The 17,044-nt window shown below is 32.9% G+C and overlaps 5 protein-coding genes and 1 long non-coding RNA gene across 12 annotated transcripts; 4 read left to right on the top strand and 2 right to left on the bottom strand.

Moving 5' to 3' along the window:
* Window positions 1-851: 851 nt before the first annotated feature.
* LOC125578597 lies at window positions 852-3,114 on the bottom strand. Of its 7 annotated transcripts, XR_007316713.1 has the most exons (8): window positions 2,964-3,032; window positions 2,697-2,753; window positions 2,520-2,614; window positions 2,333-2,426; window positions 2,106-2,243; window positions 1,800-2,010; window positions 1,447-1,731; window positions 852-1,113 (listed from the first exon to the last, which is right to left on the bottom strand). It is a non-coding gene; the product is annotated as an uncharacterized LOC125578597 (long non-coding RNA). The 7 variants fall into 7 exon arrangements; XR_007316712.1 differs by lacking the exon at window positions 2,697-2,753 and having other exon boundaries at window positions 2,964-3,114; XR_007316709.1 differs by having other exon boundaries at window positions 2,697-3,073.
* A 281-nt stretch (window positions 3,115-3,395) lies between these two features.
* Window positions 3,396-5,206, top strand: LOC106400625 (thionin-like protein 1). The gene is made up of 4 exons (XM_048741792.1): window positions 3,396-3,571; window positions 3,660-3,706; window positions 3,793-5,014; window positions 5,142-5,206. The coding sequence occupies exons 3-4, from the start codon at window positions 4,720-4,722 to the stop codon at window positions 5,204-5,206; spliced, it is 360 nt and encodes a 119-aa protein (XP_048597749.1). The 5' UTR covers window positions 3,396-3,571; window positions 3,660-3,706; window positions 3,793-4,719.
* Window positions 5,207-6,081: 875 nt separating this feature from the next.
* On the top strand, window positions 6,082-7,721 carry LOC111200645 (thionin-like protein 2). The gene is made up of 2 exons (XM_022691878.2): window positions 6,082-6,607; window positions 7,114-7,721. The coding sequence occupies exons 1-2, from the start codon at window positions 6,283-6,285 to the stop codon at window positions 7,164-7,166; spliced, it is 378 nt and encodes a 125-aa protein (XP_022547599.2). The 5' UTR covers window positions 6,082-6,282; the 3' UTR covers window positions 7,167-7,721.
* Window positions 7,722-8,326: 605 nt separating this feature from the next.
* Window positions 8,327-11,331, top strand: LOC106400377 (thionin-like protein 2). Its single transcript, XM_013840746.3, has 2 exons — window positions 8,327-9,220; window positions 9,430-11,331. The coding sequence occupies exons 1-2, from the start codon at window positions 8,884-8,886 to the stop codon at window positions 9,489-9,491; spliced, it is 399 nt and encodes a 132-aa protein (XP_013696200.2). The 5' UTR covers window positions 8,327-8,883; the 3' UTR covers window positions 9,492-11,331.
* Window positions 11,332-12,793: 1,462 nt separating this feature from the next.
* LOC111200644 (thionin-like protein 2) lies at window positions 12,794-14,209 on the top strand. Its single transcript, XM_048740589.1, has 4 exons — window positions 12,794-12,832; window positions 12,947-13,205; window positions 13,239-13,298; window positions 13,519-14,209. Exons 1-4 carry the CDS (start codon window positions 12,794-12,796, stop codon window positions 13,578-13,580), a joined length of 420 nt encoding a protein of 139 aa, XP_048596546.1. The 3' UTR covers window positions 13,581-14,209.
* A 42-nt stretch (window positions 14,210-14,251) lies between these two features.
* On the bottom strand, window positions 14,252-16,840 carry LOC106397042 (serine/threonine-protein kinase PEPKR2). The gene is made up of 4 exons (XM_013837582.3): window positions 16,632-16,840; window positions 15,513-16,314; window positions 14,943-15,239; window positions 14,252-14,851 (listed from the first exon to the last, which is right to left on the bottom strand). The coding sequence occupies exons 2-4, from the start codon at window positions 16,273-16,275 to the stop codon at window positions 14,487-14,489; spliced, it is 1,425 nt and encodes a 474-aa protein (XP_013693036.2). The 5' UTR covers window positions 16,276-16,314; window positions 16,632-16,840; the 3' UTR covers window positions 14,252-14,486.
* Window positions 16,841-17,044: the final 204 nt, after the last annotated feature.

Genomic DNA, 17,044 nt, shown 5'->3' with positions numbered 1-17,044 from the left:
TTGTTTATATTTTGGCATGAGTCCCACCGGGCTTCCAAGTAATATTCAAAGTTATTGTCTGTTTGGTTGTCATTGTTTTCTATACCTCTGATATGATGTGTTCTTCACAGTGTTCTTGATGAAAAATTCAGACAACTACTAATGACAAAAAGGTTTGTGTATTTCCATGATTTTCTACGTTTGTTATATTTTATTTTAACTATATTCTTATTGTCTTCTAATTCCTTTCTATTTTGTTGAATCATGTTTTCTGTCAACGTCAGTGTTCAATATTCTTGTATTGCAGGTTTACTTTGCTGGTGTAGGACGCTTGGACTCTTATATGTATGTGCCTTTTAACTTTGATAACGCTTTTCACATGTTTTGGAATTCTATTTTATGTTTTAACGGATGTAAATCCTCTTCTTTTTTTAATCAAAAACAGGTCTAAATCTCTAGATCAAAAATAACATGTTAACCGTCCCATATGTAGTTAATCATTTCAACTAAGAATAGAGTTTCCCATCGAACTAAAAGTAAGAATTATAATTTTTCGTTAATTACAAAATTGGATGTGGTCACTTTCATAATCATAGAAGAAATCATCATTCTCTTCTTCTACACGTCTATTTTATCACCATGGAAGGCGTCTGCTGCAACAACCAGCGATCTTCTTAGGATCTCCATCTGTTCGACGGGAAACTCTATTCTTAGATCAGATGTCGTTGTCACTGATAAGACTCGTGGTTTCGTTTATGGTGCTGGTGTTGTTTTTAGCTCCGTGCTTAGTAAGCGGATTCTCTCCGAAATGAAGAAGACACGTTTAATGTTCGGGTATCGCGTACAACACACTTGTGTATAAAACATACAAAAAGAAAAATATCTAAACTTACACATCAGAAATATAAGCATACATCAAATCTTAAACAACTACAAACTGTTTTTAAGAATTTCAATTCAACTTGTACATTCTTACTGTTGAACAGCCCGAATCATGTATGTAGGATCTAAACGCAAGAAATGAAGAAATGACTTTACAATATCCAAATAGTTGAAAAGTGGGGAGAAAGAGTTATGGTTTTTGTTACCTATGTATTTGAGATTCCTCATCATGTTAAGCTTCTTAAAATGATCCTATCACCCGAGAAGAAAAAACATTATGATGAGTTTTAAAGTTATTGATACGTGAAACGTATCTCTTGGATCAAAATAGAAACAGAGCAAAGGAAACAAACGTGAGAGAACTAATAATGGAGTCTCTCACCTCCCCCTCTTGTGATCTAATCTCTAGATAAGTATCTATCGTATTATCACTTCTACTTATATACTACTTATGCATGGAATAGGCTAAAGACTCATGACCCAACAAATTGACTCTAACCCATTAACCACTTTGTATCTTCTGAAAATGAGTCTCGTAACCGTTATCTGAAATGGCATAAGAGAAAGTTTGAATCTAATTTTTACCTTGGTGCTTTGTTGTATCCAGAAGCCGACATCTTTAAGAAACTTGTAATCAGAGGCATCAGTGTTAAATTCATGTTTTTGCACATCAACTCTTGCGCTGCTTCTTCAGCAAAAACAATCACCACGTGACCACTCAACCTTGATCCGTTTATCAAAGAACTCCAAGAGTCCACCTTCCTTAGAGATAAGAGGCTGACTAAGGAGTAAGACAGCTATTGACATCTCCGCTAGCTTATGTAGCATGCATTGCTATGAGTCCTGTTGTAAACCATCGAAGGTCTTTATCTGTAATGTTAAAAGCAAAAACAAATAAGAAAAAAGTTACACTGTAACGACCCATAAGCTTAACATACCCGATACCATTCTCATTAATCGCTGCTTCAACATGTGATGTGTTGATGCTCGGTGATCCTCCTCAACAAACTTTTAGTATATAACCACCAGGACCGTTGACGCATGATTCTCATTCCAAGACGGACGTTCCCGAAAGTGAGATGTCATCTTTGACCTGTTGTTATTGTAGTGCTCAAGGAATGGTTTCATTCAACTATATTATTCATTTCCCTGTAATAACCAAAGCAACCAACCTTAAATCTGTAATCACAGACCAAACAACAAACTTAGCAGTTAAATGATAATGGATACATTAAAGTTGTTACCATATCTGAATCCATAACACGGGATCAAGTTATCTTGATTGAAAACCGATGAAGTCTTTCCAATGATGGAAATAGCTTGCTGATAAGGGTTTATTGTCCCAATGTAATGCAGGCTCTTCCTACCGAATGATTTCACCCCTAAATCAAATCACCAGTCAGCTTTCAGATCAGAGTGGCATTCACTTAAAATCTAGACTAAAACATTGGCTATACATAAAGAACGTAACTTGTTTAACTTGTTCACTCATTTCTCTTGGTGACATCAATACCAACAATCAGATTCGAGGACTCCAAACCTGCATGTGGAAGAGCAGAAGCAACCTGTCAAGAGAAAGAAAATCAAACAAAACACCAAATCACCAATAGACATAAACTCACATAAACCAAGGCAAAAAAAGTTTATGTGATTCAAACCTCATCGATGGAGCGGTAGTTATCACCAACCCGTGAAAACTTGCTCTCAAGATTATTCGGAGTTTGCCATCGAGGATTATTGAAGGGTGCAGTACCTAACACAAATATTCTAATGTCTTTTTGTGTGTCGTAGATTTAGAAAACAACAAATAATTTATAACAGAGGCGTGCCTTTACCTGAGCTTGACAAAAATAATAATTTCCACTCCCACTATCATCTCCCATAAACAAAAGCTTTGAATAATAATTTTGATGATCAATAGATGAAAAAGTTGAAAAAAAATCAACGAACAAATTAGAAATCAAAATCAACTGCCATAAACGAAATCTTTCGGAAAAAGTTCGATGATCAGTACGTAAACAAAATCAAAATCAAAATCATCTCCCACAAACAAAAGCTTTTGAGAAAAGTTTGATAATTATGAGTTTTAACTTTGGAATTACCTCGAAGAATCTGAAGATGGAAGTATGCAATCAACAATAGATCGTGTGAGGAGTGGAGAGCTTTTGAGAAAAGCTAAGAGAATGTTGAAGACGACTCTTCAGTTTCAGCCTCTCCTTAACTTTTCCATTTTTTTTTATTAGAAGATAAAAATATAAACTCATTGCTGGACTGGCCATGTTGAACAAACTTAAGGCCCAGATTAGACACAAAACCCACGTAACACATTTAACTTAAATGAAACGCTGCGTAGTGTTGAAGACGGACGCGTGTCAGCTTTGTGGAGAAGGAGTTTCCAAGTGGCATCACAGGAGAGTCACCGACATCTTTATATATATATAGATAGATATCTAGATTCTGGATGTAAGAAGAAAAATAATTCTTATAGATCTAAATGAATGAATGAAAAAGATTCCTAAATGTATTGATTGATTGATGATGCTAAATGCTGATATAAAAAGTTCTTGCCAGTTTTCAGTTTCACGAGGCCTCTTGTTTTGTAAACAGGAACTGAAAAAGAAGCTAAAGGAAAATCAATACTAACAGAGCACAAAAAGAAAGAAAGAGAAGCTGCAAAAAATGGGCAAAAAGCTTTACTATCTCAAACAATGTATGTTCTTAGTTTTCTACTCAAAAGTCCCTGTGTTTGCGTACTTTCAAGTTTTGTTTGCTGAGTTGTATTCTTACATCTTGTGCAGCTGAGATCCGAAAGCAAGAACTCAACAAAGAGTACAACAGTCTCAAGGTATGTAAATCAGTTTTGACCCTAAAGTCTTAAAACTTTATAATCACTGAATCACTTTATGATGTACAATACATGAATCTGGGAAGCTTTCATTGTTTCTTGACAAACGGAGGAAGAAGAATGCTACGAAGGATCATAGGTACATGCCCTATCGTCGAGCCGATACCTCAGAGCAATAGAGAGAGAGATACAATATTGCTTTTAGACTGAATGTTTACGTTGGTTCATTAAGGGGTTTGTGACACTCTTTGTGATGAGAATTGAAATCCAAATGTACTTGTTTTTTTGTTTGCTTAATTGAAAGCCATATCAAGTACTGATGTTACTTCGACTTTGTTGTGGTTCTCTCCAGACACACGAAAGAACCACATAGTTAAGAGTAATCAATATGTGGACCAAAAGTCTTACCATGATTTCAATACAATAAAATTTGCAAACATATTTTAGAAAAAACGGAGTATAAGTATCATCATAGGTGATATTGTTAGTTTAATTGCAGAGTTTGAGTTGATCCGTTTCAGGTGGATCCTCAGGGAAAAAACAAAGATGCTGATGCCTTGGCAAAGCAAGCTTTGTTACTTGAAACTAAAGTAATGAACTCCAGCTTAGGGGTCTTTAAAGTTTGAATGAAAGTTTGTGTTACAAAAAAAAGTATCATTTTAGGATGAGCGTATATGTATCTTAAAATTTTATACGTTTTCTCTTTATCATAACTTTCAACCACAAGCATACTAATATTAGGAATATCTACATTCTGGATGTAAGAAGAAAAAAATCCTTATAGATTCTAAATGAATGAATGAAATTATATTTAATCATTTACTATCCCACAACAGCTAGCAAAATCAAAACTGATTTGTTACGGAATCTGGAAATGTTAATTATAACATCCCTATATAAAGAAGACTTAGTATGAGTTCAAAAAAAAAAAGAAGACCTAGTAACCTGGTTACACAAACCAACATTCATAATTAAGAAACAATTTCCATCAGCTTTTATATCCTCAAGAAAACATGGACAGCAAAAGAATGGCTATGTTGGTGGTGGTGATGTTGGTGACGGGGAACATTTTGTTTGAGGCTGAGGGTTTGGCTTTTCTAGATTGTTATAAAGGCTGTTTTGTGATTTGTGCTGCATCTTCCAACGGATTCAAGAAACTGTTCTGTCCTTTCTCGTGTATCAAGGACTGTAAACAGCCTACTACACCTTCTGAGGCAAATCTAAATGAAATTGACCAGACTGATTATTTTTGTAAACTCGGATGTGCCACTGATCGTTGTGCTTCGTCATCCTTGATCCATGATAAGGGTAAGTTTTCATGTATAATACAGTTTAATCATGTGGATCTAAGGATATTTAGTAGTGATGTCCTAAAATGTTTGGAGTCTAATTAACTTTCTTATGGATGTTATTGTTTTTTTTTTTATATGGGCAGATCACGCAGAGAAAGTTTCAGTATGTGTGGATTCATGCTCAGATATATGCTCCCGCAAGAACTAAACACACAAATTAGTTTGTTATTGTATACTTCCATGAAAAATCAATGTCTAAATAAAAAGATTCGAGCATGTTGTATCGATTAAATTCTTAAATTCAAATGATAACTGATTTCTTGATTTGATATATCTTGTTTTACAAGCAAGTAAATTGACAAAAAACTATTGATCTGAAACAGAGAGTCTAAAATACTACCGAAAAGGAAGTTTAATATATAATAGTTTTATTTTTGGTCAAAAAAATGTTTTGTAGATTATCCAATGTGTATCGTGCCCATCTAATTAATGTGTTGCAATATATATTTGATCGCCCATTTTAATATATATGAATCATAACGAATTACTATATAGCCCGACCGGGAATAATTATTATCGTTAACTATTTGCATTTTCGTTATAGAAAAGAATCTTATGATTACCTGTGTCACTAATTGACAAAATGTAACCCATGTATCTCCTAAGAGACTACACATTTCGTAAGACTAAATACGAGACCTGCTCACCTCAAATTAGTCGTGTTTTGGTTAGGCCTATTCATGTCACGAACCACTGAACACAAAATTGAATCTTTTATAATAAAAAAATATACACATAAAATATATCTAAACTTTTTACTATTTTTAACTTTAATGTAAAATATATAAAATTCGATGTTTCTAATTATCAAGATACGGTAAACAAAAGTTACAAAAAGAAAAAAAGATACGGTAAAACAAGAAGTTGAATCCGGACGATCACACTTCTTGTCTTTTGTTAACCGGCACTACCGTTGGCCCTACGCACTTGGATTTTAAAAAGCGTATAATATCTGAATGCAAAATACACTGAAAACATAATTATCCATTTTTATACACTCAGATTAACAAAAAAAAAGGAAGTATAACCTCCGAATCAGAAATACATAGAAGAAAATAATTATCCATTAAGTATCGTATTACCAAACGATAGTATACCATGATTTGTCGTTCACTATGACAACTAATACAGAAAAAGATTCCGCAATTTATTTATAAATAAACAACACTACCACAAACAATTTTCACAATAAAAATAACTTGATCAACTTTACAATAAAAACAAATGGAAAGCAAAAAGATGGCAATGTTCATGGTAATAGTGACGCTAGTGGGAAGCCTTCTGGACAAGACAAATGCTCAATCTAGTCATTTTAGTGTTTGTTACTCAGATTGTCTTGTGGTGTGTAAATCTCATACTACATTTCCAAAATCTGTTTTGTGTCCATTCACGTGTCTCATGACATGTCTTGTTCCTACTTTACCATCTCCTTCTCCTTCTCCTTCATCTGATACTGTTCCAACAAACAAAATCGATAATACGGAATACTTCTGCAAACTCGGTTGTGCCACTCATCATTGTGTGTCTCTTTCTTTCTTCCAAAATCCGAGTAAGCTTTTATTTTTTTTGCATTTCATATTTGTTTTTTTTTTTTGCTAAATCATTTCATATTTGTTCGAAAAGTAAAATCTAATCATGTGTACGTGTTAATTGTAAGAATAAATTATGGTGGTACGTAAATCTCGCATGTTTTTTTTTGTTTTGAAACACACATTTAGTAAGATATTTTTAGTAATAATTGCATGCATATTCACTTTGCTAGATACAAATTTTACGTGACTGCGGCTGTAGATTACTTTGATTAATGTGAGTTTCAATTTTAATGATTCTTCGATTATAGAAATAGATAAAGCGTTTTTATTTGTGAAAAGTATATTAATGTTGATATAGGATCCAATAATTTGTATCCCAATCACTTAACTACCTTTTTTATTATCATTGTAGTAGTTTGAATTTTTTTTAAAAAATCTATTTTAGCCATTGTATAAGTATTTCAAGAAAAGTTTATATGTATTTATGGTTTTTGTCTTTTTGATGTTGTTGTGTTGGGGACAGATGCGGAGAACGTTGCAAACTGTGTGGATTCATGCTCATACAAGTGCTCTTAGGAGAAAAGAAGCGAAATCTATTATTATCATTGTTGTTTAACGAAACGAGTTATTTATTTATATTGATGCTATATAAAAATCAAACAACTTTTCCTTTTAACAAAGCAACTGAATAATTATTTCTTGGTTTGATGTTTTTTCTTCAGTTACGAACAAATAAGTGAATAAAAACTGTAAACACAAAATTATATTTAGTTGCAAAATTATCTTTGTTATCTATTAAGAGTGATCTCATAGAGGCCTCGCGTTCGGATACCCGTTCGGATTTGAATATGATATTTTAGATTTTCGGGCATTTCGGTATAGGGGTCCAGAACTCGTTCAGATACTTTTACATATCGAGTCGGGTTGAGATATTTTTTGTTCGGTTTGGATATTTCAGATCAGGTTTGCATCTTTTAATTTTAAAAAATCAAATTCCTCATTACTCAAGTTTTTTCTACTTAAAATTTTACAATTAACTTAACTGATTTAAAAAAATTTAATAGGTTTGAACGATTAATAGGTTTGAAAGCAAAAGTTTAAAAATAGAAAAACACTAATCTAGTTTTTTTTTTTTGAGAATTTGAATGCAACTTTGTTAATGCATGAAACAAGAAGTTTGACATACATGCATTTTAAGTGCATAGCAAATCACATTGTCTGAAATTATATATATAATATATGATTTTGAGCCATGTATAACATCAATATAAATATTTTGAATAAAATAAAAAAAATAAACTATAACTATAAGATTAAATATACATATGTTTGGTTATTTTCGGTTTTCCATTTGAGTTCAGATATTACCTGTTCGAGTTCAGATATTTAATCTCTCGTAAACTCAATATAGTTGTTGGGAATTTTAATCCATTTTTTGGAATCCAAAGAACTATACATATTAACTACAAAAAAATTTAGAGACTGAGGCGAATGTTTTGTTATCTTACTATGCTCAAAACTGGTCTTGAACCCTGGTCGAGAACACATATTACTTTTTGGGCAGAAATTTGAGCAAATAAGTTATAACGGCCGTATACTATATTTTAAGAAGGTCTGATGATTTTAAATCTCAATATATGATTACATATATATATATATATATATTTATTTATTTTTAGCACAATATACAAGTTGCAATTTAAAATCTGCATTTCATAATGTTGAATGCATGCACATTAATTATTATTGAGTTTATGAGGTTGTATGAAAAATGGTAGCAAAATATATCTTGATATTGTTATATTAAGAAACTAGATGGACACATGCATATTTCAGGAACAACATATTGTTTTATTCTTGTGTTATTATCGGGTCGTTACTTTCTAATTGACTGAATTTAAACGCAGTAGAATATGACAATCAATGAAAGTATTTCTTTTATAGTAATACATATATATATATATATATATATATTTAAAAACTATTACTGATTACATCAAAACAAGAAAAAAGTAAATTCATTTACTAGTAAATATATCTGAAAACAACTTGCACATGCAAACTTATACCTCATAAACGGAATAATATAATCACCCAATCAGAAAAAAATAAAATTAAAGACATGTTAACTATTACAGAAGATTATTTCCTTCTTTTCTGTCACCAGCTTATAAAGATGGTTCACAATCCCTATATAAACAAACATTAACAATAGACATTAACAACATCCACGATTAACAAACAAGTTTCATCGAATCTTATAATCATCTCTTCAAACAAAAAAAGAAAGAGAATGGAAAGCAAAAGAGTGACCATGATGTTCATTACACTAATGATAGTGATGATAATGGGGAACTTTGTGGTTCAGGCAGAAGCTCAAGCGCAAGCTTATCCTTTTAGAAGCTGTTTCCCAGGTTGTATTGTGAGTTGTGCCATTGAGAAGAAGTTTCCAACTGGTTTGATGTGTCCATTCACTTGTTTCATGACTTGTCTTCCTCCTCCAACATCAAATACTCCTTCTCCTACGTCACAAATGATTTTGGCAAACGAAATCGATCATACTGATTATTTCTGTAAACTTGGTTGCGCTACTCATCATTGTCTTGCTCTTTCTTCTCTCCAAAATCCTAGTAAGTTTTTTCTTTTCTTTTAAAAGCGTTATTTTGTTTGGTTAACACAAATTACATTTTTCTTTCTTGATTATATGAAAACATCTTATTAATCATAATCATATATATATATACATGTATGTAGATGTAGAAAACATAATATCTGCTATTACAGATCTTAATTAAAGATTTTTCAATTAATGATTTTTCATTGACCGTGGAATAAGCAGATGTAGACAAAGTTGTGGACTGTGTGGATTCATGCTCAAACAGGTGCTCCGACAAGAACTAGAAGAGACTTTATTAAATGTTCCTCTTAAGATAAAAATTCAATGTCTAAATATCAAAATATATGAGTTCGTGTAGTTTGTATAACTACAATATTCAATCCAAATAAATATGTATTTCCACATTGAAATTATTTGTGTTACAAGCAAATCAATAGATGAAAATACTGAAGAAGTGATAAAAAGAGAGGATGTTTGAAATTATTGTGCCAATTTATATAATTGTAATATATATGAATACCTGGTCTGGTTACTTTCCTCTACTGTATGCAGAAGAATCTATCGACAAGAATAACAATATATCCCTACCAAGTTTGGTGCCTCCTTAGAAAGTCAGTTCTCATTAAAAAAAATTAGTGACCCTAAATTCTTAATAAATATATTAATGTATAAAGTACAAGCCTATTTGGTTTAAGGACCAAGTCTGTGTATTTTTTAACACAACCAAGTCTGATTATAGATGATACAATTTTTGATAGACACTCAAGATATATGACACTGAGCTCTCTTCATTCCAATAATGGTGGAGCGTGTGTGTAATATATGTTAGATTTCTTTGTTTTTCTTTTCATATAGAGCATGTACTCATCTACGTAAATCTCAGATCCTGATTACAAATGGTAACTTGAAGTGGAAACTGCAGTGTTGGCTCTTATATAGGATCTAATAATTTGCATTCCAGTCACTTTCTACAACTTTGATGCAATTTATACAGCAGTTGCCAATATGACAATTACATTTAACAAACATTAATTGATTTTATTTCAAATGGATAATATCTATTATATAAATATAATTTATAGTATAAGTATCTCAAGAGGAGATTTTGCTTTATATGATATTTTTCTTTTCTTTTGTTACAAGCAAATAAGTGAGTAAAACTCTGAACCCAAAAGTATATAGTATAAGTATCTCAAGAGGATATTTTGTTTTTTATGATGTTTTTCTTTTCTTTTGTTACAAGCAAATAAGTGAGTAAAACTGTGAAGCCAAAAGTATATTCAGTTGTAAAATAATCAATAGTTATCTATGAGTAGTTGTATCAATCACATAACTTTCTTTTGGTTCAATATAAGCAAATAAGTTTTTTTTGCTAAAAACTTAAGCAAATAAATTATAACAGCAGTATACTAAAATTTTAAGAACATGTGATGATTTTTACATTTAAACTTGAATATAGATACATATATCTCCAGCAGAAGTGACAAGTTTTAATTTAAAATATATATGGCATAATATGGTATGCATGCACGTAAATCATTATTTATTTTATGAGAGATTGTATGGAATATATATAACAAAGTATAATATATCTTACACATATGTTAAGTAAAAATCAGACGGTTACTAATGTAAATGACTGAATTAAAATTTAATAAAATACATGACCATCAACAAAAAGTATATTTTTCATACACATTACCACATGTTTTTTTTAAACACTATTATACAGATGCATGAGACATCAAAACAAGAAAAAAGATTCATGTCTTTAAGTAGACATTTATCTAAAACAGTTTGCACATATTTATGTTAATGAATTTAGGTCACAAACGGAGAATAATATAATCACCAAATGGGAAAAAATCAAACAATAAGTATAATACATACATTTCAAACACTATTACACAGATTCATGATACATCAAAACAAGAAAAAAGTAGATTCATGTATTTAAGTAGATATATCTGAAAATAGCTTGCACATATTTTGGTTAATGCAAACTTTTACCTCACAAACAGAATAATATAATCCCAAAATCGAAAAAATAAAATAAAAGATAGTATAAGCCACCCCGTACACCTACATAACGTTCCAAATCCCTATATAAAAAAAACATTAACAACATCCACCATTAGCAAGCGAATTCCTCAAATTTATAATCATCTCTTCAAACAAAAAACAAAAGAAAGAAAATGAGAAGCACGAGAGAGACCATTATGCTCATTACAATGATGATAGTGATGGTAATGGGGAACATTATGGCTCAGACACAAGCTCAAGACACACTTTCTTTTAGAAATTGTTATCCCGGTTGTATTGATAGTTGCGCCATTGAAAAACAGTTACCAAAATTACTTTTGTGTCCGTTCACTTGTCTTCTTACTTGTCTTGCTCCTCCAACATCAAATATTCCTTCTCCTCATTCTCAAATGATTTTGGCAAAGGAAATCGATCATCCTGATTATTTTTGCAAGCTTGGTTGTGCTACTCATCATTGTGCTTTTCTTTCTTCTCTTAAAAATCCGAGTAAGTTTTTTCTTCTTTCTATAATACGAAAATATCTTATTAATCGATAACCACATATACTTGGTATCTTACTTGTTGTCAAAACATTATATCTACTATTATGGATTGTATTTGAAGATTATATAATTGATGGTTTATTATTGTTGTTTTTGAAATGAGCAGATGTAGACAAAGTTGCAGACTGTGTGGATTCATGCTCAGACAAGTGCTCCAACAAAAACTAAAAACGATTTTATTAAATGTTTTTGTTATGATAAAAATCGATGTCTAAATAGTAAAAGATATTAACTAGTATAGTTTGTATCACTACAATATTCAATCCGAATAAAATTTTATTTCTTGATTAAATTATTTGTGCTACAAGCAAATTAACAGATGAAACTGTTGACCTGGAAAAAAACGAAATTATAAAAGAAGAGGATGTTTAATATTATTGTGACAGTCTAATAGAATTGAAATAAACCATGCATAACTGATCTGGTTCGTTCTCCCCACCACCTAAGCTCACACCCCTACCATCTTCTCTAAGTTTGGTGCTTCTACTTTTTTAATGAATATTAATTTATTAAGTGCGAGCCTATTTGGTTTTAGAACCGAGTGTGAGTATAGTTGAGCCAACTATTGATAGACACTAAATTTTAACATCGAGCTCACTTCACTTCAAAATGGTGGAGTGAGTGTGTAATGTAAGTTGGGTTTTTATAATGTTGATGGTCACATATAATATAATGTTATATGTGACCATCAACGAAAAGTAGTTTTCATACACATTAATACATATATTTTTGAAAACACTATTATACAGATCATATGCATCAAGCATCACAAGAAGAGGTAGATTCATGTATTTAAGTAGATACATTTGAAAACAGTTTGCACATATTTACGTTTTATTGCAAACTTTCACCTCAAAAATGAGGAATAATATAATCAACAAATAGGAAACAAATAAAATTAAAGATAATAATATTGTATTAGCCGCTCCATAATCACAACAAATAAGTAACAATGTTTTTTTTTTTTTTGAACATTAATAAGTAACAATGTTACTTTAGAAATGTTAACTATTATAAAAGATTCGCTTTTCTGTCAACAGGTTACACATAAGGTTCCAATCCCTATATAAACAAAGATTAACAGCATACGTTAGAACATCCACGATTAACTTACAAATTGCCTCAACTTTTATCTTCAAACCAAAAAACGAAAGAAAGTGGGAAGTGAAAGAGTGTCGATAATGTTCATTGCAATGTTGGTAGTGATGGTAATGGGGGATATTGTGGTTCAGACACAAGAAAAAACACAATCAATTAAATTTTCGGAATTTGTTTTCCAGGTTGTGTTAAGGGTTGTGCCACTGAGAAGTTTCCAAAATTGCTTTTGTGTCCAGTCACTTGTCTTGCTGCTTGTCTTCTTCTTTTTTTTTTTTTTTGTTCAAAACTGCTTGTCTTCTTCCTCCATTGATTTTGGCAAAAGAAATCAATCATATTGATTATTATATTATTGCAAGCTTGGTTGTGCTACTCATCATTGTATTTCTCTTTCATCTCTTAGAAATCCGAGTAAGTTTTTTTTTTCTGTTTTATAAAAACTATTTTGGTTTTGCTGAACACAAACACATGTTCTTTCTTGATTACATGAATGAATTTATTAATAACTGATAACCACATATATAGATGTACTTAGTATATTGACAGTTGTCAAAACATAAGATCTATTATTATGGATAGTAGTTGAAGATTATATAACTGACAGTTTTTATTGTTGTTTGTGGATGAGCAGATGCAGAGAAGATTGTGGACTGTGTGGATTCATGCTCAGACAAATGCTCCAACAAAAACTAAAAGCAATAATAGTTATTCTTGTCAAGATAAAAAAAATCAATGCTTAAATATCAAAAGAGATGAACTAGTATATTAATATAGTTTGTATCACTACAATATGCAATTCAAATAAATATCTATTTCATGATTGAATTATTTGTGTTACAAGCAAATCAATAGATGAAACTGTCGACCCAAGAAAATCAAAATGATAAAAGGAGAAGTTGTTTAATAGTATTGTGAGGATCTTATATCATTGTAATATATCATGCATAACAAGTCTGCTTCATTCCCTACACCATCGTAAGGAATAGAACAATCTCGACAAGATAACAATACTATCATGACACGTTCACACCGCTACCAGTTTCTCTATAATTTACCTTAAATTCTTAACAAAAAAAAATTCTTAACAAATATTATTTGCATAAAGCACAAACTCATTGGGTTTAGGAGCCAGTCTGAGTATAGATGGCACAATTATAAGTTAGTTGGCTCTTATGTCTTTCTCTTTCCATTTCCCTGCAAGTTCTATTGCAACATCAAACAGTTTTTCTTTTGACGAGTCTTTGATCGTGTCGATAAGTAGGAAACTAATCTCTAGGTTATCTTTTTTTCTCCCATTCTTCTAAGCTCCCTCATGGCATGAACCACATGACCATCCATGCAGACTTCGTTTATTTGGAAATAAGTAACTCCACAAAAAATCTTATCAAGCATTTTGGAATATTTTTATATTTACATGATCTGTACAACATAGTCAGGAATGGAGACGGGACAATCAGAATCAGATCAAATCAAATCAAATCAAATCAAATCCAACTATTAGAGAACTATTATGATTTATGACAGAATACAGTCACTAAGATCAAATGCGTGACTTTGAGACTTGGGAGAAGCCTATATGTGTGTGTGAAGCTCGTTTTGTCAGAAGGCTCGACAGAGTGTATTAGTCGTGGTCAGGTTAGAAGAGTGTTGCTGTTCAGTTGGGCTGCTTGTGGGACTACAGACTCTGCTTCTCTTTGGTTCTGAGATCCTCACGTTGGAGATCGCAACCACAAGCACATCGACCACACCGCTCTCATCTTCTTCCTCCTCTGTGTTGGAGAATGAATCAGTCGGTGAATCAGATGTTGTCTTATTCTTCTCTCTGTTCGCTCTGTTTAGGTCAATTTTCTCTATTTGGCTGCGAATCTGGAGGCATGGAGGAGGTCCTGTTTGATTCTTGTGCTTCGACTTGATACACATCGTCTTGAGTGTCCGGTCTGTGTAGAAGAGTATCCACGGATGCCCTGAAACACACAAATCACGATATGGTAACTAAACAACGACAAACAAAGGATCCAGCAACACTGCACGCTAAATAGACAATAGAAGTCTTACTTAGCACTTCATCCGCTGTGATTCTGGAAGATTCTTCCCTAGTTAGCATTCTTACCAACAGATCACGGGCTGGTTTGGACACAGACTCCCACAATCCCGAGTTGAGATCAAGCTTCACTTTCTTGATTGCTTCGAAAATTGCATCCAAAGAGTCTCCCTTAAACGGGAGTACACCAGATAAGAGAGCGTATAAGAGGACTCCTGCACTCCAAATGTCGACTTTCCCTGAATAGTTTTCAGAGAGAACTTCCGGTGCAACATAAGCAGGACTTCCCGCCAATCCAGACAATGTTTGACCTGTACAAAGCATATTAAACCAATATATTAGTAAAACCTTGACAGCTCAATTAAGATACAGAGAAAAGGTCAAACTATGATCTCAAGTAGAATACGTCAAGCGCTTTATCTCTCATGAAAGAAGACGAACCATAACTTGTCAAGTAATATTAACATAACAATACTTTAATCACAATAACTATCTTATCCAGTCACTACACTTGACAATTTTATAAAGCACCACAAATCATTTAAACTGCATACACAAATTACTTAAAGTCATTCTTGAATTACCTTTTGCAATTCTCATGGCAAGTCCAAAATCAGCCAGCTGAATCTTCCCAGCAGCTGTTAGGAGAATATTCTCAGGTTTTATATCTCTATGCACAACTCCCATCTCGTGGCAATATTTGATGACTAGCATGAGGTCCTTGAATATATTAGCTGCTCTCTGCTCAGAATACTTACCCTCTTTAACCATCTGATCAATCAAACGTCCCCCGGAACACAGCTCCATCACAAGATGGAAACAATCAGACTCTTCATAAACAGCATGCAACGTGACAACCCGAGGATGACCGGACAAATGCTGCATTATCTCAACCTCCCTGTGAACAGTCTCCTCCCCCTTCTTCAGAGTTTTACAAGCAAAGTCAATCCCATTATTCTTCGACCTACAGATCCTAACCGACCCAAATTTACCTTTCCCAATATTAGGACCAAACACATAATCATCGTCAATCTTATTCTTCCTGCCAGTCTGCGTGGAAACGTCAATGCACCCAATCTTCCTCTTCAAACCTCTCCCTGACGAAACCAAAGAGGACGCACCACAAGGAGGCGCAGTAGCAACGCCGGCGAGCCGTCTCTTAAAGGAACCAGCAGACTCCTCGTCGACAGTATCATTCTCCTTGCACCGCTTCTTAAGTCTAGCGTAACCCTCTAGCGAAAAATGCGACCTGAAGTTGGACGATCGAGACGCAGCGGCACATGATGACAAATCCTCTTGTAAATTCTCGAAACCCTCAGTTTCGCTACCTTTCCGCTTCTTCCTCATCAAACCAGCAATGAACGAATCTCACCGCATCAGAATCCACTACAAAACCAGAACAAACTAATCAGTCATCGCATAGACCCAAATCAAAAGTAACCGAAACTCCAATTTTCAATAACGTAAAATGAGAAAAAAAAAATCAAAACTTTACTCCATTGAATGAGAGAACATCACTTAACAAGTACAATTATATATAGAACAGTGGAAGAACAAAAGGCGCAGAATCTTCCCCAAAGATTTTCCCGCGAAACACAAAACTTTCCCGGAATACTAGACCGAAACAGCAAAGCCATACACTCAATCCCTTGATCGAACTACAGAAAGAGGATAAAGCTCAGGGATTAGGGAAGATAACGAACCTAGAGACGAAGCCGATCAGAAACACTGATGGGATGCAATTGAGCGAATCGAGGCGAAATTGGCGATAAATCGAGAGAGGAAGCAGAGAATCGAATCCTGGAGAAATCAAAAGAGCAGCGAAGATCGAAACCCTAGAAATCTCGATAATTGGGGGAAGAGAAGAGAAGCCTGAATCATATAATGTAGCAGATCTTCGTTAAGAAGAAGGTTATAACGAGATTGCGTTATTTATATCTCTCTCTCTCTCTAAACCGGGTCTATGTCGGCCGTCTGAAAACCGGTTTATTTTGATTTTGATTGAACCTTCTCCAGGCTTGAGATTGCGTCACTTTGTTTCTTTTATTGTCAACTATGGACTAGTTTTAGTAAGTGCAAATTATTATTTATTGTTTTTACGTTTTTTACTGTAATA

This window comes from Brassica napus, chromosome A9, assembly GCF_020379485.1.
Source record: "Brassica napus cultivar Da-Ae chromosome A9, Da-Ae, whole genome shotgun sequence".
In the NCBI taxonomy this organism is placed as follows: Eukaryota; Viridiplantae; Streptophyta; class Magnoliopsida; order Brassicales; family Brassicaceae; genus Brassica; species Brassica napus.
Note: the sequence above shows the minus strand (reverse complement) of the source record. Positions and strands in the feature narration are given on the sequence as shown.

Bases quoted from the DNA above. Each gene is read 5' to 3' on its own strand.
- LOC111200644 (XM_048740589.1), top strand. From the start codon at position 12,794: ATGTTAACTATTATAAAAGATTCGCTTTTCTGTCAACAG. The intron at 12,833-12,946 runs GTTACACATAAG...AAAAAACGAAAG, and splicing joins ATTCGCTTTTCTGTCAACAG to AAAGTGGGAAGTGAAAGAGT. The intron at 13,206-13,238 runs GCAAAAGAAATC...GATTATTATATT, and splicing joins TTCTTCCTCCATTGATTTTG to ATTGCAAGCTTGGTTGTGCT.
- LOC106397042 (XM_013837582.3), bottom strand. From the start codon at position 16,275: ATGAGGAAGAAGCGGAAAGGTAGCGAAACTGAGGGTTTCGAGAATTTA. The intron at 15,240-15,512 runs GTAATTCAAGAA...TGCTTTGTACAG, and splicing joins TGCCATGAGAATTGCAAAAG to GTCAAACATTGTCTGGATTG. The intron at 14,852-14,942 runs GTAAGACTTCTA...TGTGTGTTTCAG, and splicing joins CACAGCGGATGAAGTGCTAA to GGCATCCGTGGATACTCTTC.
- LOC111200645 (XM_022691878.2), top strand. From the start codon at position 6,283: ATGGAAAGCAAAAAGATGGCAATGTTCATGGTAATAGTGACGCTAGTG. The intron at 6,608-7,113 runs GTAAGCTTTTAT...TGTTGGGGACAG, and splicing joins TTCTTTCTTCCAAAATCCGA to ATGCGGAGAACGTTGCAAAC.
- LOC106400625 (XM_048741792.1), top strand. From the start codon at position 4,720: ATGGACAGCAAAAGAATGGCTATGTTGGTGGTGGTGATGTTGGTGACG. The intron at 5,015-5,141 runs GTAAGTTTTCAT...TTATATGGGCAG, and splicing joins ATCCTTGATCCATGATAAGG to ATCACGCAGAGAAAGTTTCA.
- LOC106400377 (XM_013840746.3), top strand. From the start codon at position 8,884: ATGGAAAGCAAAAGAGTGACCATGATGTTCATTACACTAATGATAGTG. The intron at 9,221-9,429 runs GTAAGTTTTTTC...TGGAATAAGCAG, and splicing joins TTCTTCTCTCCAAAATCCTA to ATGTAGACAAAGTTGTGGAC.